Source organism: Monodon monoceros, unplaced genomic scaffold (genome assembly GCF_005190385.1).
Source record: "Monodon monoceros isolate NGI ecotype Baffin Bay Population unplaced genomic scaffold, NGI_Narwhal_1 Super_Scaffold_5, whole genome shotgun sequence".
In the NCBI taxonomy this organism is placed as follows: domain Eukaryota; kingdom Metazoa; phylum Chordata; class Mammalia; order Artiodactyla; family Monodontidae; genus Monodon; species Monodon monoceros.
In genome coordinates this window covers 48,763,164-48,784,590 of record NW_021703782.1, presented here as the reverse complement: position 1 = coordinate 48,784,590, position 21,427 = coordinate 48,763,164, and the positions used below count along the sequence as shown (strand labels likewise).

The following is a 21,427-nucleotide window of genomic DNA, read 5'->3' as shown; positions in this document are numbered from 1 at the left end:
TACTCTACCTACTGCCCCCTGCCCTCCATTTCAGGAAAAATAATCCATGGTAGAAATTTAGAGGGATGGTTACAAATTTTTCTTTTTTTTTTTTGACTTGCTCTTTAAGATGGTAGGAATGAAAGCTAATTTTCTGAATGAATTTTAGTCCAGAGTTGACAGCAGTTGCCAGGTGTTCTATTTCCTGTCTTCAGATTTTGTGGTCTTCTACATGAAGAAATCTTTCTGAAGCAAGAGTAACTCATCAGTTTGTCTTCATGTAGCAGATAAGGTGAAGTTTCAGTTAGTCTAAGACATTCAGGAATTTATTTACTTAGAGGATTTAACTTGATCTTTACACCAGAAATCAGTGTGACAGTTTACACCTTGTTTCCTAGTGCCTCCAACACCTCCTCCCTCTCTTCTGCTTCTACCTTGTTCCCCTTCTGTCTCTTTCTCTAAAGCCATCAGAATGAGCATTTGAAAACCTAAATTAGAGCATGTCATTCCTTTGCTGTAAAGCTCGCTGGGCTCTGCGCTTTGCTAATACTAGAAACTGAAGTGCGGGCAATGGCTTGCAAGACCCTACATGGTCTACCCCTATTTTTATCACTTCTTTGTCCTCACCTCCTACTACTCTCCCCATCCCTCTCCCTGTTTGGGCCACTCTGTCCTCTGGCTGTTTCTTGACCATACCAAGCAAGCTCCTGCCTTGGGGGCCTTTGTGTTGGCCATTGCCTTTACCTGAAAAGTTCCTCACCTAGATATATCAGCATAGCTCTCTTTCTTATCTTCCTTGAATCTATGCTCAAATCTCACCTTCTCCGTGAAGCTTACCCACTACCCAGTCCCATGCTGCTTGCCTCCCTACCTCTCTCCCTTTTCTGCTCTACGTTTTATCCCATGGCACTTATTGGTGTCCAACATTTCTAACAGACTATGTGGTGCATTTATTATTATATCAGCGTTGTCAGGGTTCTCCAGAGAAACAGAACCAATAAGATATATATAGATACACACAAGAGGAGATACATTATAGGAGTTGTTGCACATGGTTATGGAGGCTAAGAAATCTCATGATCTGTCCTCTGCAAGCTGAAGAACCAGGAAAGCCAGTGATATAATTCAGTCTGAGTCCAAAAGCCCAAGAAACTGGGGGCCACTGGCATAAGTTCTAGAATCTAAAGGCTCAAGAACCAGGAGCAGGATGTCTTAGGGCTGGAGAAGATGAAAATCCCAGCTTAAAAAAAGAGTATTTTCCCTTCTGCCTTTTTGTTCTATTGGGGTGGGAGGAGGAGGGGATAGGAGTAGGGGGTGGATAAGGGAGGCCAATGGATTGCATATTGCCCTCCCACATTGGTGAGGGCAGATCTTCTTTACTTAGTCTACTGATTCAAATGCTAATCTGTTCCAGAAACACTCTCACAGACACACCCAGAAATAATGTTTTACTAGCTATCTGGGCATATCTTTAGCCCAGTCAAGTTGGCACATAAAATTAACCATCACAATATCCAAGCTCCATGAGGGCAAGGATCTTTGTCTCTTTTATTTACTAAAGGATTTTAAGCAGGTAGAATAGTACTTGGCACAAAGGAGGCACTCGAATATTTATTGAATATGAATGAATAAAAAAGCATGAATGAATTGATAGGTTGAAGTTCTATTTTAAATTATAGTTTTTGAGACTATAAAGGTAGTCATGGAATCTCTTTCAAAATTTTAGCAGCCCTTTGGGTAGTAATCCATAAGGAGTCACCAGGAAGATTGACTTTCCATCTTCATTGGAAAAGATGTAGAGTCTTTCATGGGTTATAGAAATGTCACCTTGATTGCCTACTATTATTAGACAAGGTAGCCTCAATTTACTCAACTAGGGACATTTATTTCCTATTTCTGCATTCTACTTTCCACTAAAATTGGCACACTACAGCTGCTCATATTTCTTTTGATAGAAATTCTTAGAGTGTGTTTGGGGAGAAATCCTTCCCCACTTTGAACCCATGTAGTCTTTCTGCCTCAAGTGTTTCTTCTACTATAGTTTTACCTCTGCCTGAGGATGTTAGCAAACATATAGAATGTGACTTTTCCTTCATTAGCTTCATGAAAGAAAGTTTTTCTTCTGACTCAATCTTGGATCCTCCTTAGGGTGCTTGACTTTTGTGTTGACTGAGACAGAGCCCCTCCAACCCTCTTCAACCTTTCCTTCCTTGAGGAAATCATTTGTAATACTCCAGATGTATTCTTTTTCTTTCTACTGGAGAGGCTGAAGGACCCTAGGAAATAATAGCAACAGCATTTGATGCCTTTAGGTATGTGCATATCACCCAGGAATTGGGCAGTTTCAGGGACTGTTCTTAGGAAAATCGGGACAACAAATGGTACTTTTCCTCTCCTCTCTCCTCTTTCTATCCTTAGTAAAGGATTATTGCCTAGATCTAGCATCTTCTTGAGAATTTTAATTGTCCTTGTGAACCCTGTGTGGCTTTTAATTAGAGGTTCATGGTTTACGGAGAAGTTGAGGATGCCTGCAGCACACAGGTCTCCTTTGGTGTCACTTGCCAGTTTCTTCTCTCTTGCTTCCCTCACCTCCCAATTCACTGAGGTTTACAAACCAAACGTGTCCTAATTCATCGTGCTCATAGCTTTGGTTTGTGAAATCCAAAGAAGTGACTGCACTAAGAGGACTCAGCATTTCTAATGAGATTATTAACTAATCACACAATTAAGGTGGCTGAGAAATCAGGAGTCAGGAGAGGCAGTCTGACTCTGAAGGCCTGAGAAACAGGAGACCCTGATGTAAGTTCCAGTCTGAGGCTGAGTCCAAAGGCAGGAGAAGACTGATGTCCCAATTGAAGATAGTCAGGCAGAGAGAAAGAATCCTTTCTTACTTAGCCTTTTGTTCTATTTGGGCCTTCAGTGGGTTAGATGAGGCCTACCCACGTTGGGGAGGGCAGTCTGCTTTACTCAGTCTACTGATTCACATGTCAGCCTCATCCAGAAATATCCTCATAGACACACCCAGAAATAATGTTTAACTGAATATCTGGGCCCCTAGCCCAGTCAAGTTTACACATAAAATTAACCACCCCTTTTTCTCCTTCCTGCAAACCCCTCATAACCACCATTCTACTTTCTGTTTCTATGAATTTGACTACTTTAGGTGCCTCATATAATGGAATCATATATTATCTTTTTGTGATTGGCTTATTTTGCTTAGTATAATGTCCTCAAGTTTAATCCATGACATGGCATATGACAGGCATTCCTTCCTTTTTAAGGCAAATAATACTCCATTGTATGTATTTATCACATTTTGTTTATTCATTCATCTGCTGATGGACCTTTGGGTTGCTTCCACCTCTTGGCTATAGTGAATAGTGCTTCTGTCAACGTGGATATACAAATATCTCTTCTAGACCCTGCTTTCAGTTCTTTTGGATATACACCCAGAAGTGGGATTGTTCCATCAACTTTTATCACAGAACTTGAGTGTACTCAAGTGGGAGTCCTGTGGGATGTTCTGCATTCTAGATATACTCTTTCTTACCACCAATTTTCCCTTGGTAAGCAAGACCAATTGTCTTGGTATAGAAGAACCTTCTTTGCTCTTTGGTTTCCTGGCATGAAGAGCTCAGAAATGACCAGGTGACAGTGTCAGCTTCCATTTTTAATGGAACCATTGCTGTGTCCCATGGTGGAAGCATTTCTTCCTTGGGAATTAAGATTTAGACCAATAGAGCCCACAATTCCTGGGATGGGAAGCAGACATTTCACTGGTGGATCATTAGGTGTAATACGAGCCACTCCCATTTCCAACATTTGATTCCTGGACCTGTGATTCCTGGCTATGGGAGAAACATACCATATATCGATTGCTGACTCAGAGCACAAACTGTATCTTGGAGGATATTATCCTTGTCCCACAAAATGTTGCCATCCAGCCAGTGCTATGAATCTTCAAAGGGCCATTATACTATTCTGTATGCCAGCTACTTCAGAGTGTTGGGAGACATAGTAAGACCAGTGATATGAAAATGAGCCAATTTCCATACTTCATTTGCTATGAAATGAGTTCCTTGGTCAGAAGCAATGCTACGTGGAATACATAATGGTGAATAAGACATTTTGTAAATTCATGGCTGACAATTTCAGCAGAAATATTATGGTCGGGGAAGGAAAATGTCTTTCTAGAGTGTCTACCTTAGTAAGAATGAGCATTGATTATTCCATGATGGAAATGACTTAGTATAATCGACTTGCCACAAGGTGACTGGCAGTGCCACTAGAGAGTGGTGTCATATCATGGATTCAGTGTTTGTCTTTGCTATTGGTGGATTTGGCACTTAACAGGAGTTGTAATCCTATCAGCCTTGGCGAATGGAAGTCCATGTTGCTGAGCCCATGCATCACCTCTATTCTTGCTGCCATGACTCCTGTGTTGTAGGGGCAACAAAGATGAGCAAGGACAAAGGTGGCTGGGAAAATATGCTAGCTGACGTCCGCAGAATACTTCATCTTGTCCTCCTGATTGTTAAGATCCTCCTCTACTTAAGTTAATCTGGGCACAGTGACCATCTGAGAGGTCTGTCCACACACTCTTGCCCAGACCACCTTGTTACCAGTTTTCCAATAATGTTCTTTTCGAGTGCCTGACCATTAGCCAAACTGTTAGCTACTACCTCCAAATTAGTGTATATTTGTACCTTTGGTCATCTCTCATTCCAGACAAAATGATAGTTGGGTCCATTACTGTATACTGGGAGGATTTTTGCTTCACCACTGTCCTTCAAGGCCACCCTTGAGTAAGGCTGTCATGCCACAACTGTCAACTTTTGAGTAGTAGCAGCACATCATACAGAAACATCTATATAACAAGCCCATTCCGCCCCCTCCCCCCCATTAGTCAACTGGTTTTAGGGAACTTTTCCATGGGTCCAGGGTGTAGGTTAAGAGGGAAGAAGCAATGTAACAAGAATAGGGCCCATGGGAATCTGGATTACTTATTCATGCAACTTACTTTTACCTTCAGGACTTGTTTGAATCCAGTTTTGTATATACCACTTTCACTTGATGATAGAGTGATATCGTGCATGCCCAAGTTCTTGGGCTGGTGGATCAGACATTTTGTGATGGGCAACACAGGTCACGTGCCAAATTGGTGGGCATGAATGCAGTATCTGCTAAGGACTAGTAGCCAGTTGAAAGCTGATTTTCAAGAGAATAGTTATGTGTAGAGGATGGCTTCCTTTGTTCCAAAATCCTGAAAGTTTACACTAGCATTCACCTGTAAGGATCTGCCAAACTTGGCCTGCTTAAACTCAAGCAGTCAGAATGATATCATCAACTTGGTAGAGAACTAAGTGGAATACGGGATGTCTTCCAGAATGAAGAGTTGATCAGAATTTCTACAGACTGGATTATGCTAGAGTTGATGTAGCTCTGAGGTAGGGCCATGAAGGTAGATTGCTGGCCCTGCAAGCAGAAACTAACTGTTTTGGTGATTTTTACTAAAAGGATAGAAGAAATAACTTCCTTCCAATTGCCAGGGAATGTATCGATTTGCTCCAACAATGAAACTACATCTTTAACTGCAGCTGCAGTTGGAGTCACATGTGATCATGCTTACAGTAATTCACTATCATTCCTTAAGACCCATCTGTATGCTGCACTAGCCGGACAGATGAGTTAAATGCTGATGTGGTTGGGATCTCCACCCCTTTATACTCTTTAACAGAGGGGCTCATCTCTTCAGTCTCTCCAGGAATGTGGCATTGTTTTTGATTTACTATTTTGGTAGGTAAAAGTTTTGGTGACTTCCAATTGCTTTTTTTCTGTTTTGTTTTCCTCTGTAAATCCCTCACTCCATGGGTCAGGTAACTGCTATGGGCATTGTGCCAGTTTCTGCATTTGTCTTTTATAACAATGCATTCCAAACTGGGGGAATAACTATGTGGGTTCAGGTACCTACTGGGCCCAGTGGAGATAGATTTTAGCCAAAACTGACCTCTGTAAGCTCCTACCTAACTAGTGAACCACAATAGCATATTAGGTCTCCAGAAATTAGTGTCAGTTCCGATCCAGTGTCCAGTTATCCATGGTATATGTGAGTAACTCCCCTTCCTCAGTACGTGGTCACCCAGGTAAATGGTTGCATGTTTCTTTGAGGAAGGCTGGGAGAAAGATTTACATACAGTATAAGCTTTTGGCAGTATGTTAGGATTCCTAAAGAGGATCCATCCTCTTTATTCTAGGGACACTGGGTCTGTGAACTAGCTCAAGACTGAGAATTGGTTGAGGGCCAAGACTGTCTTTTGTGTTGATTTAACTCCTAGTTCTGGTAATTAGACCCAGAGCTTTTCTGCTTATACAGATCGGGTAACATTCAAGTAGAGTGCCTATTTTAGTCCTAGGAACACCATGATCAGTTAGCCAAAGCCAGCGGTCTCTGTGGGTAAAACCATTTTGTTTATTGCTTTGAATCCACTGCCCATTATGGTAACCATGTACATTTTGTCTCTGAAAATTAAGTGCTACCACTTGGCCTGTCACTTGAGATTCCAGCATCCCCACTGAATTCAGGGAACCCAGCTTTGTGGCACCATTTCCCACTGTTATCCATGGCTTTCCAGCTACCTGGCCTAGATGCTTACTACCAAGCCATACAGAGCTCATCAACGATTCTGAGGCTCCCCCCAACCAATACATTTCTCAAACCTTGGTAAAGGAAAGGTTTTTTGGACTCTTCCTGGGGACAGAGTAGGTGGGTGAGCAGGATTTACATGATAAATACAGTCCATATGTTAGAGAAGCTATGAGTCATTTTCCTTAAAAACTCTAGAATGGGTACCAGTGTTTGCAAGATAATGAAGATGTTTGTTTATGATCTCAGTGAATAAGACAAGTTAATATATGGAATGTAGTCTGAATTTCAAAAGTATAACTGCCAACAAAATGTTTATATTCAGTGCTTTTAGAATGAAAAAAGAATTTTCTTAGTCATCAATGTATTAAATATTTAGATTTTCTCAGGTGAAAAACCCATTTGAATGTCATTTTCTGTGTTTTATTACATGATTAAAAATCAGCATTAAACAACACGGTTTTTCTTTTCTTTTTTTCCTATTTGTTCTGAGGATGAACGTGACTACTCATGTTCTACAACAGAGATCTTTTTTTTTTAAAAAAGCTCAGTCTTTTGTTTTATAGTCTCTGTCTATTATTTCTTAATAATTGAGGTCTTGCAGGATACTGAAGTAGATAAGAGAATGGTTGACAAGGTGGAGGAAATAGACTCGCCTCATTCATTACAACCTACTGTTTCTCCTGTGGAACTGAGGGGTTACTGAGGTGATAACACCATCTTGAAAAACAGTGGTTTATTTGAGTCATTTAAAAGTATTTAGTTTTTCAGATTGTCCAAAAGGGAACATTTGTTTATTTATTTATTTTATTTTTATTTTTTTGCGGTACGCGGGCCTCTCACTGCTGTGGCCTCACCCGTTGCGGAGCACAGGCTCCGGAAGCGCAGGCTCAGCGGCCATGGCTCATGGGCCCAGCCACTCCGCGGCATGTGGGATCTTCCCGGACCGGGGCACAAACCCGTGTCCCCTGCATCGGCGGACTCTCAACCACTGCGCCACCAGGGAAGCCCCCAAAAGGGAACATTTAAATAGAAGGTTTGGGACCTGTTCCTCTTCCTCACTCCCTCCTATGGGCTACTAATTCACAGAAAAGATTTGCCAAGGTATATCTTGTCGAAACATACTTAAAAGTGAGAAAGAGACTGAGACAGGCAGCAGTGATGTGAAAGTATAGTCTGGCACCCATGTATAGAGACACACGTGTATAGGGACAGGGACAGAGAAACTCAGAAGATTTTTGAGTTGGCGTAATTGAAGTATAAATGACACATCCTGACACATTCTGTTCTTCATTTGGACTTTAACCTTTGAAAAGCTATTTATGACTACTGTTAAAATTTTATTTTATTTTATTTTTTTAATCTTTAATGTGAGGTTTTAGACCATCCACTGATAGGATAGCTTTAATAGTTTATTGTTTTGTGGGCAATAGTACAGTGATTAGGATATTATTAGGTTAAATAAAATTTTAGTCAGTAAGCTCCTGGGTCCTGAGCGACCCTTTCTTTTTATTTGTAAATATTTTCTTCATGTTAAGGGACCAGTAAGTATTTCTTTTTATAATGAATGTGGGTGGGACATAAGGCATACTTTGTACTTCAGCTGAACTTTCTTGTAAAAGCATTTTCAGGCAAAGAAACTTTTTTATGTAGAATATAAGATGTGCATGAGTCAGTAAGGAGAGGGCATTTTGTCTCCTTATTCCTCAACACCCATATTATGATGATTTTATTCTTCTGGATTTCTAAGAGCAAGTTTTCTCCCTTATTGTATAAGCTAAGATTTCCTGGGTGTCCTCGAATGATTTATTCATGACCTACTTGTGTAGTAGCAGAAGAAAAGAATTATACATTACACTTTTTTTATCTTGTGCAAGAGAGCAATATTTTAAAAATATATTTGGTAAGACCTTTAATAAAAATTTTAATGAGTTCTCTCTCCAACTCACAGTCATTACAAAGAATGTTGTCTTCTTCATTTTCACGGCTGAGAGCGCTGGCTTTCCCGCCCCCCCAACCCCAACTGGGATATATGTTGTTTCCATATTACTTTTGGATTTGTTTTTTGTTTCTGTTTTTTTTTTTTTTTTTGCGGTACGCGGGCCTCTCACTGTTGTGGCCTCTCCCGTTGCGGAGCGCAGGCTCCGGACATGCAGGCTCAGTGGCCATGGCTCATGGGCCTAGCCGCTCCGCGGCATGTGGGATCTTCCTGGACCGGGGCACGAACCTGCGTCCCCTGCGTCGGCAGGCGGACTCTCAACCACTGAGCCACCAGGGAAGCCCTACTTTTGGTTTTTAAGTTAATTATTATTCTTCTGTTTAAGAAAATCTAAGGTGTATCCATACTTAAGATAGTGTTTAAATTATACTTTGGTGAATGTAATAAGTTTATTAATAACATTTTGTCCAAAATTAAAATAATAATTATCACTAATACTCTGATATGAATAAAGTTGTTCTGTTATTAACCAAACATTGTTTTCCCCTTTATTCATTCTTTCTTTCCTGTATTACTGCCTTTGTCCCTCCTCTCCCCAAAGTTCCAGCAACTGAGTACTTGAAGAATGGATGAATGATCTTATGTAATTATTTGTTTACAATCTTACCTCCTCTTTTTAGACTGTAAATTCTATGAGAATAGAGACTACACCATTCTTATCTACCTCCATGTGCCTAATGCCTAGGATTAATACATAGTAGGAATGCATTAAATGCATTAAATTAGTTGAATGGATGAATCAATGAATAATAAAAAAGGTATTGTGAATGCTTCTTATCGATATTAATATTTAGATTGTAAAATATGATAGGGAGAAAATATAGGAAAATAAAAGTAATTTTAGTAAGTATGTTTTAAAATTTGCTATTTAATTTTTAACAGTTAATGAGTAGTACAATAAGCAATCAGTTCAAAGTGGTTTTTGAAACTAAACTTTTGATTATTTTGGATTACTATTTTAAACTACATTTGAGGGACTTCCCTGGTGGTCCAGTGGTAAAGAATCCACTTTACAGTGCAGGGGACCGGGGTTTGATCCCTGGTCAGGCAACTAAGATCCCACATGCTGAGGGGCAGCTAAGCCCGTGTGCACAACTACTGAGCTCGCACGCCTCAACTAGAGCCCTAATGCTGCAAACTACAGAGCCCACGTGCCCTGGAGCCTGTGCGCCACAACTAGAGAGAAGCCCATGCACCACCATGAAGAGCCCGCGTTCCTTAACAAATATCCTGCATGCTGCAACTAAGACCCGATGCAGCCAAAAATGAATAAAATAAATAAATAATAAATCTTTAAAAAAAATTTAAAAAATAAACTACATTTGACCATGTGATCTTGATTAGCTCAACTAATTTATGGCCTCCCTAAATTAAAATGGTTTGAGGGCATAATATGGAAATACTCATATTTTTACAATGAGTATCAGTTTTAAGGGTTTTAATTGAAACATGATGTGGCCTATGTAGATAATAGTATTTTTATTATTTATTTCAAATTGTAACTTGAGAATTTTAAGGATTGAAGAACATTATTTCCAAGCATAACAGAAAATTATGTGCTCTTGTGTTCAGAAATTGTTTAAGAAAAATAGGCCTGACTGAGAAACACAAGGACCAAAGTAAATGTATGTAACTCCTCCAAACAGTGTTTAGTATAGACTGTTTATTTAATTGTTGGATAACAGGTGTGTACAAATACTTCAGTTACCTTGGAAATAGGAAAAAAAAAAGAGCTTTACTACTAACTACAAGGTGGGCATAGTAAGGTACAAAGTAGCCATAAATTTGGACTTGATATATTATGAACTTAATTTGATCACTTGTTTAGAAAAGCTATTAATACTAGGCTATACAGCAGTATACTTAGGAGAATAAGATTCTACTTGGTATATCATGATGTCTTTTCAGTTATATCTAATTGTAATATCTCTGTTACTGTTTGCTTAGCTTTTGTCTCTTTGCGACTTTAACGGTATATTTTCATCCTCTATTTTTCTCTAGGCATCCACAGGGACAAAGATAAACCTCCCAGCTTCTCTGTTGTCCTTGAGAGTTTGAGGCGTACCTTGACAGATTACCAGAACAAGCTGGAAGATGCATCTAATGAGGTAACACTTGCACTGTTTGGCTCCACACACATAGCCTTCGGCCTGCAGCAGTACGTATTACTTGCTTGTTACAAAGGTCAAAAGTATTGGGAATGTTGATTTGACAGCTTCACAGATACAAAAAATAACAAGTTGTCTGTCACTGTTCTTTCTTTAAGTGTGGCCTAAAGTCGGGTCTCACTCTCTCTTCTGTCACACTACTATTTTCAAAGTTATAAAGACTGTCACTTCTTGGTCTTCATAATTTATCTATTTTAATTTAACAAAAGAGCTATGCAACTCACTTAGTTAATATATGTTATATTTAAATGTTAATGTGTTTTTATGAAATTTAGAATAGGTACTGGAAATTCAGGGTTTGCCAGTATTTTGGCTTAGGAGTTCTACAAATTGTAGAAGTCAATAAAAAAGAAATTAGTGTGCATTCTCTAAAGGGAGTAAAGCATTAGAAGGTTTTAAAAACAAATATCTGTTTGATGTAGCTTGGAGGTTTTTAGTTTCCTGATTGAAAAAGCTCATGCTTTTATTTATCTTCTCTTTTGTATTGTTTAACTTGTGGGTTGATAATTTTCTTGGGTATTAAAATGTTTTATGAATTTGTGCTTTAAAAATTGAAGAGTTTATTTAGTTACATCTTGTTAAATTAGAGAATATGAAGTAACTACATTAAACACAGTTAGTTAGCAAAGCAACAAACAATTGTTCCAACCAAAGACAATCCACATAGCATGGAATTTAGTGTTTATCCCTCTGTTTATCTGTTTCTTTTATGTAATACAAAGGCCTTGAAACCCTTATATTGCCCATAAGAAGAGGCATATTTTACTTTAGTTTGCTAAGGTGAATAAAGAAGGAAAAGTGAGTCTTCTTAATGCCCTCAGTAATTCTAATTGTTCAAAAGGCATAAAAGAAAGTGACCACTGAAATAATTAAATTTCTATAAAGAGCAAACATTGCTAACTCTCAGTGAGACAAGACAGCCTGTATTGTTAGTAGTTTATGAAACTCTTCTGAGGCCTAGGTCTGGAAGCTGCAGGGTAACTAGGAACATATTACCCACAGCGAATTGTTATTTGGGAGGATGAATGTCACATGATCCTCAGCACAGTTGAAAAGTCAACTCAGCAGGCTTTGGCTTAGTAATGCGCTTTGTTGTGAACCAGTGCCAGAGACAGCAGTGGGGAGACCAAGGGGTGGCTGCAAAGAAAGCAAAAAGAGCAGTCTGACAGAAAGAAGAATGAACTGTCAAAGAAAATAAATCACAAGCGGAGCAGGACCAACTGATGACCTGCCACAAGCCTTCCCAGTAGGACAGCATGTGACCGACCCTGAAGTTGTCATATGGACTGAGAGACCAGTGAATATTCTCGGGATGTAGAAAGAACAGTCTTCTGGTCTGTCCTTTTTTCTTTCTGTATAGATACCATTGCTTCTGGCATTTTGGTCCAGTAGGATTTTAAGAATAAAGTTGTATTTGTTTACAGTAAGAATGAAATCCTTTATCCAGATATCTAGTAAAAACACAATAACATTACCGACATTTTAAGCTTGAATGCTTTCTTTTCTTTTTAGCCATGTGAACTTGGGACAGAAATTACATAGTTAACCAAAAGAAATAATTTTTTAAGTCTCTGAATTACTATAAAAAATTTGTATTTAAGTAATTGCATAAAAAACATTTAAAGATTAGCTTTTGAGTTACCCACCGTTGAAAAATATTTTAAAAGTTTACTTACATTTTCTTTCATCAGCTAAGCAACATGAATCATGCTAAGGAAAAGACATCTAATGAACTTGAGTCTACCAAACAGAAGGTAGAATCTCATGCTAAAAATATAAAGGTATTGTGATTTAGAATAACTTTTTCCTTTTCTATTAAGAAACAAATATAATTATTTAGGGAATTTTTTTTTTTTAGGGAATATTTTTAAGTAGAGATATCTGAAAATATATGTTCCTATTTTTGATTAAGTATGTTTAGATACAATTAAAAACTTTTTTTGTTGTTGGTCAAAGTAAGAAGAATGTTTTTTCATTAAAAAAATAAAACTTGATTGGAAATTGTTTTGGTTAAAGGAAAAATTCATTTCCCAGATTTAATTATAATACCATAGATTCAAAAAATGATTTAAGATTTGATATCCAGCCTTAGATACACATTCAGCATATTTTACATAGCACATCAGTATTTGGGGTCAGTTTTCATCATTTTGGGGTGGAGCCGTTGTTTTTAGTACATCATGCCTAGTAGTGGGCTGTGACCACACCTGGCTAAGGTCTAGGGCAACAATTTATTTTATTTTCTGTGCTGGTCTTATGTACTACATCTTTGCAAAATTTTACTAATCCAACGTTCAGAGTTGGGATTTTTTGGTGTTGGTTCATGTCGTTTGTCATGGACATACTTGAGTAGAATTTGTTAAGGGTAAGGAGTAAATAGTTCAGCAGAATTTTATGTCACATATTTGAGATTTCTATTGGTATTTGGAATGTCATTGGGAGGTAAATGTTCTTATAGTAAATGTAAGAGATTTATTTTTAAAATGTTATTTACAAGTTTAAAAAATTTTTTGGGCTACCAAGTTATATTCTTATAATGAGTTGAAAGGAAAACTCTCAAAGAGCTTTTTGGAGTAAGTAATTAACATTTTATATTTAAATGTTATCATCTTGATACAATCTCTTTATTTGGTGTCTCCAACAGTACCTTCAGGATAAATTGGCTGATGTCAATAAAGAGTTAAGTCATTTACGCACTAAATGTGCAGACAGAGAGGCTCAAGTAAGCACTTTAAAAGTGGAACTACAAAATGTGCTGCACTGTTGGGAGAAAAAAAAGGCACGAGCAGCCCAATCTGAAAGTGAGCTGCAGAAGCTTTCCCAGACTTTCCATAAGGATACCGAGGTATTACCTGAGACAAGATGACTGTCAGGAAAGGCCTTGCGCTAATCTCAGTTTTAGAAGTTTACATCTGTCAAGTGTCTGTTTTTATTCTTATTTGATTTAATTCAAAAAATTCTTCTGAGCTATTTTGAAATGTTCATGCCAGCTGCAAAATCAGTCATTCCATTACTCTTGTATGATCCTATTTTGAGAGAGAAATAAAGTAGTTTAACCCTTTTATCATTTGTATGAGTAATTTTCGCTATTAGAACATCCTATCCCAAGTAGCTATGCTCCTAACAGTCCTGTTTGCCAATGACAAAATTATTTTTTATTTCAGTAGTTTAGTAGCCTGCCATGGTGGAAAGAATCTTTTTTGTAATCAGAAAGAATTAACATGGATAGAGGTACTTTTATTTAAAAACTGTGAATATGGACAAGCCACATAGCTTGGTCTCTCCACATCTTTGTTTCCTTATTTGCAAAACAGGAATAATATCTACTTTAATAGACAGTCACCTTACTCTTTATAATTGTAGGATATTAAACAAAATTTAGAAAAATACAAGTCCCACAAAGTTAAATGTTTATTTGGATGCCCTTGAGAGTTACCTATCTGTGTTAATTTATTAATGGCTTCTTAAAATATTATGACAAACTTTTATATAACTGTATGAGCCTGTGTGAGTAGAATTGTTATCTTATATTTTCTTTTACCCATGGGAGGTAGAGCTAGTCTAGCTAGTGTGGAACTAGTTTATCTGAGTCATCCTGCATATTGAGTTCATTACTCCAACAAATACGAACATGAATGCCAAGAGAGTAAAAAGGAAACATTCTTTCCACTCTTCTTACAGTCTGGGATTTAAATTGTGTCCACATGAAGGGGCTGGAATTGTTATACACATCAGATAATGATTAAAGTAAAGGAAACTAGAAGCCTGACTGTATTGTAAAGTCAGCATGTCTACAGCATTGTGGTTGGGTTCAACATGTGTGAATTGATTTTGGATCTTGAGATTCTCTTTTCACGCCAAATGGATGATTATCATGCATGGTTCATCACAGCCCAAGCGAAAAGGACATGATGGCAACACAATGAATTACCCTTTCGGAAGAACTCGATCACTTGGCAAAATGTGGCGAGGAACGATTTTTAGTGCCTGAATATTCTGTTTGGTTAGTTATATTTAATAAGATTTTTAAACATCTCAACTTAGTTGAAAATGCAAAAGACATCTTTAATTGCTTAAAAAAGAAAAAGACATAGCATATTTATGAAGACTCTTCTGATATCCTAACTCAAGTTTGTGGATATAACTACATATTCAAATTTTTTGGTTTTTAAATTGTTATATTTGGAAAAAAACTAAGGTGACATACAGGGAGAATTAAAGATGCACAATTTTATATATATTGGAAAACTTTCACCACAATTTCTAACTATAAAACCTTTACGTATACTACATTCAGTTTTTCTTATCTGGAAGATTAGAATTCCTATTTTTTCCTCTTAAATTTTCTTCTTTTAAAAGTTTGCCTGCTGATCTGTTAAAAAATCTTGAGGGAACTTATTTTATCTACATAAAATACTCATTTTGCAGCCTCACAATTACCTTGTCTTGAGTTCCATTCTTTGACTTTATAGATGAAATGCCTTATAAAGAGAGCCATTTAGCATTTTAGTAAGTAAACTCTCCTTGTGTGTTCAAGATGGGATCAGCTTTTTACTGAATTTGCAGTATAGAGTTTCTAGGCCATTAAACAATGGATGGTTTAACTATGACAATGGCAATATAATTTTAAAGGATTTTTTAAACATATTTTTAATTGGACAGTTTTGGAAGTATATCTTGGGCAGCTATGTCCATTTTTTGGACTGTTAACTTTGTAATATTTAAACACCTACAAATGCCCAGTGTGCCAAATACGGTATGAACTTCTAAGTGGGGAAGAAAAATGAGCCCATCTTCCACCTCTTTCATATCACTGTCTGCTTTGCCTAGGGGGCTTGGGATAGATTTCCTGTAAGTGGTAAGTAAACTGGAATCTCTGGAGGAGGAGGAAAGCTGAATACTTGTGTCCATGTAAAATACAGATATTGGTATAACTTTCTCTTCAACAGAGCTGGGTAGCGCTCTTCTCTTTATATTTTTTGACTTAAATAACATCTTTTTTGGTAAACGTAAATATGAAATTATAGAATTACCATACTAAGTTCCAGTTAGAAGGGCTTAGAAACAACTAGTCCAGATACCTCATGTTACAGCTGGGGAAGGTGAGGTCTGAACAGACACTTACTCAGATCACGTCCTTAGCAGTAGCAGAGCTGGTGTCAGAACCCGGGTCTTCTGGCTTCCAGACTTGAGATTTTGGTTTTGAAAATAAATGTAAGCAATTTCAAGTTTCTGCCTGATGCTTAATTTTGAATGTAAAAAAAGTCACCAAAATGGCAATGTTCTGATACTTGAGTATCTTCATTTCTTTCCAGGATTTTTGAAATAAATTCTTCACCATGTATCTTACGTGTTTTACTTCTTACGGTGTTTACATACTGGATTTAATTTCTTTTTTTCTTGTAGGAGAAGCTAACCTTCCTTCATACGTTGTATCAGCACTTGATAGCAGGCTCTGTGCTCATAAAACAACCAGAAGGCATGCTGGATAAATTCTCTTGGTCTGAGCTTTGTGCAGTTTTGCAGGAGAATGTTGATGCCCTGATCGTAGACCTCAACAGGGCTAATGAGAAGGTAACTGTCCTCAGGCACCAGATACCTCTATTAAATTCAGTGACATTTGTCCACATCACAGTATCATTAAGAGGGGCTGACATTCATCTTATTTCAAAAAGAATTTGGGTGTTAATAATTCAATACCATTAATTATGGCTTGTCTACAACTCAGTTTGATGCCATTGCTATGGGCATGTAAATGTGACTGAAGTCTGTATGAAGTCTCTGAGCTCCACTTTCTGTTCAGGACATGCTAATACTGCTAGCCAGTGTTAGCCACAGGGACCTAATTAAAAGAAAATAAATTAATCTTACTGATGAAGAAATTCAAAGAACTTAGTCATTTACATTAATAAACCAACACTTTATGTTAGCATAAAATAGAAACAAGATACAGTTATTCAAAACATGATCTTAAAATTCTTTGCTCAGGAAATAATGAGGTGTTACTTTAAAAGCACTTAAAATTTAAAACTTATGCTATTTCTTGTAATATAACAAACTGTATATTGCAAAACCCATTCAGTGCTTTAGAATGTAAGAAGGATATGTTGTAGGAGAAAACAGTAGGCTATTATGGTGCCTTTATCATTCACAAACCTAGGAATTCAGTCTTTCCAAAAAAAAATTTAAAAACCTCGTTTTGGTTATTGAAAATGAAAGTGGCTTAGCAGTCCAATGTATTCCTCCATTTAAGGTATTGATTCTTATCCCAGGTCTATTGAACTAGTCAGAACTATATTTATGTGATCTAGTTTCCAGATCTTAGTTGCAGTGACATTTGCTCTTAAGGGACACAGAGAGAAAAGCTGTTCCCTAAGTTTTTTTTTCATTACTTCTGTTGAAGTAATCAGCATCTCGGCCCAGTTTTAGAGTAAGAGCATTTTGTCTTGGTCCGATTGGCAAACAATCATAGGCACTGAGAAGTAGGATTGAGGAAATGAGGGAATAAATTGTGAGAAGTGGAGATGCTGTTCTTGATTGTGACTATGTGTATAACGGATTTGAAAAGTACTGATAATGAAAATGAGTACATGTTTTAATCCTCTGAGATGGTATTGTGTTTCAATAGTTTTTCGTAGTTTCAAACACATTAATTGTCATACACATTAGATGATGAGGATTTTCTCTCCAGTGTTTTGAATGTGAAATAAAAAATGGTCGGAACATTCTTCTTTGTTATACGTAAAATGTTTGTAGATTTGTAAATCTCATTTAAATACTTCTTTCCCATTGAGGTATCTGAACAGTTTGAGCTTTGCTTCTAGAGGTTAAAATATTCTTCTTAATTTTCTCAGTAAAATTGATTATAGAGTAAGTAACTTTATTAGAGAAAAAGAATAGATGTCATCTATACATGCAATTCACACATTTTCTGCTAAAATATAATTTTGTTCTACTAATTCCTGTTTCTTAATTTTTTTTTCATTTTAACTTAAAATTTTTACATGATCTTAAGGAATAAAATGTAGTACAAAATTCTGGAATAGCTTTTGGGGGAGATGATACAAAGGACTTGTTTGTGAGCCTATCTTATTTGTTGCATTTCCCCATTTAGATAAGTCATCTAGAGTATATCTGTAAAAACAAGTCTGATACGATGAGAGAGCTTCAGCAAACCCAGGAAGACACCTTTAACAAAGTGGCAGAGCAGATCAAAGCCCAGGAGAGCTGCTGGCACAAGCAAAAGAAGGAACTGGAGCTGCAGTACTCCGAACTCCTCCTGGAGGTACAGAAGAGGGCACAGGTATGCTACTTCCACAAAGAGCTTTAAAATGGAATGCTCAGTCTTTTACTTACAAGTGTTTTCTTTCAGTACCCATGGCAAGTCAGTTACAACTTTGGAGAACCACACAGAACTTGCTTGTTAGGTACAGATACATGTGATCATGCAAACACACACACACACACAAATGGGCCTGTGTGCACTCTGGTATATTACGGATTGTCTTTTATTTAAGTTTGGAAGTAGATGGGTTTCTGGTTAAAACATCCTAGAATATGTGGATCAATTAAATACTAAAATTGTATTTCCCTTATTTTATTTTATTATTATTTTTTTTGTGATACGCGGGCCTCTCACTGCCGTGGCCTCTCCCGTTGCGGAGCACAGGCTCTGGACGCGCAGGCTCAGCGGCCATGGCTCACGGGCCCAGCCGCTCCGTGGCATGTGGGATCTTCCCAGACCGGGGCACGAACCTGTGTCCCCTGCATCGGCAGGCGGACTCTCAACCACTGCACTACCAGGGAAGCCCCTATTTCCCTTATTTTAGAAATAAAGGTTAAGAAACTTTGGTAAAATATTGTCTGTTTTAGTGTAGATATCCTTTGATCCAGCTTATTCCATTTGTGGGGGTTTCTATGTGAACCATCATTTTAATTCATGTGGGGTTGAAATTTGTCATACCTCCTAACATTGTTGAAGGACTAGAGTTGTAGTTGTAGACCCTATAGCAAACTATTGTCTGTGAGATATAATATGTCCTCTATGTTGGATTCGATTGAGAACAGAAATTATGGGTAGTTAACAGAACCATATTTTTTTCCAGTACAAAATATTGTCAACATAATTTATATGGTTAACCGTCATCCCTGCCCAATGAGGAATAACAAAGATTTTTTGTGTATTGAATTTAATAATAGGTCACTTGTTCTCAAGATAAGATACTTAGAAACCAGAAGGCTGTATATTTTTCCCATACTTGATTCAGTATATATCTTCTTTATTTGATCCACTCATGCTTATCTTGGCAAGTCTAATTAAAAAAGGAAACCGCATCTTATTTTACTTTATTTTTATTTATTTATTTTGTTGTTCACTTTAAATTTTTTTTCCTTTTTCTTTTGAATTTTATTTATTTATTTTTTATACAGCAGGTTCTTATTGGTTATCTGTTTTATACATATTAGTATATACATGTCAATCCCAATCTCCCAATTCATCCACCACCATCATGCCTCCCCACCACCCACTTTACCCCCTTGGTGTCCGTACGTTTGTTCTCTGCATCTGTGTCTCTATTTCTGCTTTGCAAACCGGTTCATCTTTGCCATTTTTCTAGATTCCACGTATATGCGTTAATATACAATATTTGTTTTTCTCTTTCTGACTTACTTCACTCTGTATGACAGTCTCTAGGTCCATCAACCTCTCTGCAAATGACCCAATTTTGTTCCATTTTTATGGTGGAGAAATATTCCATTGTATACGTGTACCACATCTTCTTTATCCATTTGTCTGTTGATGTCATTTAGGTTGCTTCCATGACCTGGCTATTGTAAATAGTGCTGCAATGAACACTGAGGTGCATGTGTCTTTTTTTTTCTTTTTGTTTGTTTTTTTGCGGTATGTGGGCCTCTCACTGCTGTGGCCTCTCCCGTTGCAGAGCACAGGCTCCAGCCACGCAGGCTCAGTGGCCATGGCTCATGGGCCCAGCCACTCCGCGGCACGTGGGCTCTTCCCGGACCGGGGCATGAACCAGTGTCCCCTGCATTGGCAGGCGGACTCTCAACCGCTGCGCCACCAGGGAAGCCCTGCATGTGTCTTTTTGAATTATGGTTTTCTCAGGGTATATGCCCAGTAGTGGGATTGCTGGGTCATATGGTAATTCTATTTTTAGTTTTTTAAGGAACCTCCATACTGTTCTTCATAGTGGCTGTATCAATTTACATTCCCACCAACAGTGCAGGAGGGTTCCCTTTTCACCACACCCTCTCCAGCATTTATTGTTTGTAGATTTTTTTGATGATGGCCATTCTAACTGGTGTGAGGTGATACCTCATTGTAATTTTGATTTGCATTTCTCTAATGATTAGTGATGTTGAGGAGCTTTTCAAGTGCTTCTCGGCCATCTGTATGTCTTCTTTGGAGAAATGTCTATATAGGTCTCTTGCCTATTTTTTAATGGGGTTGTTTGTTCTTTTAATATTGAGCTGCATGAGCTGTTTATATATTTTGGAGATTAATCCTTTGTTGACTCGTTTGCAAATATTTTCTCCCATTCTGAGGGTTGTCTTTTCATCTTGTTTATCATTTCCTTTGCTGTGCAGAAGCTCGTTAAGTTTCATTAGGTCCCATTTGTTTATTTTTGTTTTTACTTCTAGGAGGTGGGTCAAAAAAGGTCTTGCTGTGATTTATGTGAAACAGTGTTCTTCCTATATTTTCCTCTAAGAGTTTCATAGTGTCCGGGCTTATATTTAGGTCTCTAATCCATTTTGAGTTTATTTTTGTGTATGGTGTTAGGGAGTGTTCTACTTTCATTCTTTTACATGTAGCTGTCCAGTTTTCCCAGCATCACTTATTGAAGAGGCTATCTTTTCTCCATTGTATACCCTTGCCTCCTTTGTCATAGATTAATTGACCATAGGTGTGTGGGTTTATCTCTGGGCTTTCTATCCTGTTCCATTGATCTATATTTCTGTTTTTGTGCCAGTACTATATTGTCTTCATGACTGTAGCTTTGTAGTATAGTCTGAAGTCAGGGATTCTGATTACTGCAGCTCCATTTTTTTCCCTCAAGACTGCTTTGGCTATTCAGGGTCTTTTCAGTCTCCATACAAATTTGAAGATTTTTTGTTCTAGTTCTGTAAAAAATGCCATTGGTAATTTGATAGGGATTGCTTTGAATCTGTAGATAGCTTTGGTTAGTATAGTCATTTTCACAGTGTTGATTCTTCCAATCCAAGAACATGGTGTATCTCTCCATCTGATTGTGTCATCTTTGATTTCTTTCATCAGTGTCTTACAGTTTTCTGAGTACAGGTCTTTTACCTCTTTAGGTAGGTTTATTCCTAGGTATTTTATTCTTTTGTTGCAATGGTGAATGGGAGTGTTTCTTTAATTTCTCTTTCTGATCTTTCGTTGTTGGTGTATAGGAAGGCAAGAGATTTCTGTGCATTAAATTTGTATCCTGGAATCTTACCAAATTCATTGATTAGTTTTAGTAGTTTCCTGGTGGCATCTTTAGGGTTCTCTATGTATAGGATCATGTCATCTGCAAACAGTGACAGTTTTACTACTTTTCTGATTTAGATTCTTTTATTTCTTTTTCTTCTCTGAATGCTGTGGCTAAAACTTCCAAA

At 37.5% G+C, this 21,427-nt stretch overlaps 1 protein-coding gene across 8 annotated transcripts in view; it reads left to right on the top strand.

Annotated features, from left to right (window-relative positions):
* CCDC171 (coiled-coil domain containing 171) overlaps nucleotides 1-21,427 on the top strand; it is a 359,296-nt gene that overhangs the window by 122,526 nt on the left and 215,343 nt on the right. For 7 of the 8 annotated variants that reach the window (XM_029203361.1, XM_029203357.1, XM_029203360.1 and 4 more), the window contains 5 exons: nucleotides 10,623-10,729; nucleotides 12,481-12,570; nucleotides 13,434-13,634; nucleotides 16,196-16,363; nucleotides 17,904-18,092. In XM_029203361.1, the coding sequence (XP_029059194.1) occupies nucleotides 10,623-10,729; nucleotides 12,481-12,570; nucleotides 13,434-13,634; nucleotides 16,196-16,363; nucleotides 17,904-18,092 (755 nt within the window). The remainder of the gene's footprint in view (nucleotides 1-10,622; nucleotides 10,730-12,480; nucleotides 12,571-13,433; nucleotides 13,635-16,195; nucleotides 16,364-17,903; nucleotides 18,093-21,427) is intronic. The other variant, XM_029203362.1, reaches the window with a different exon arrangement.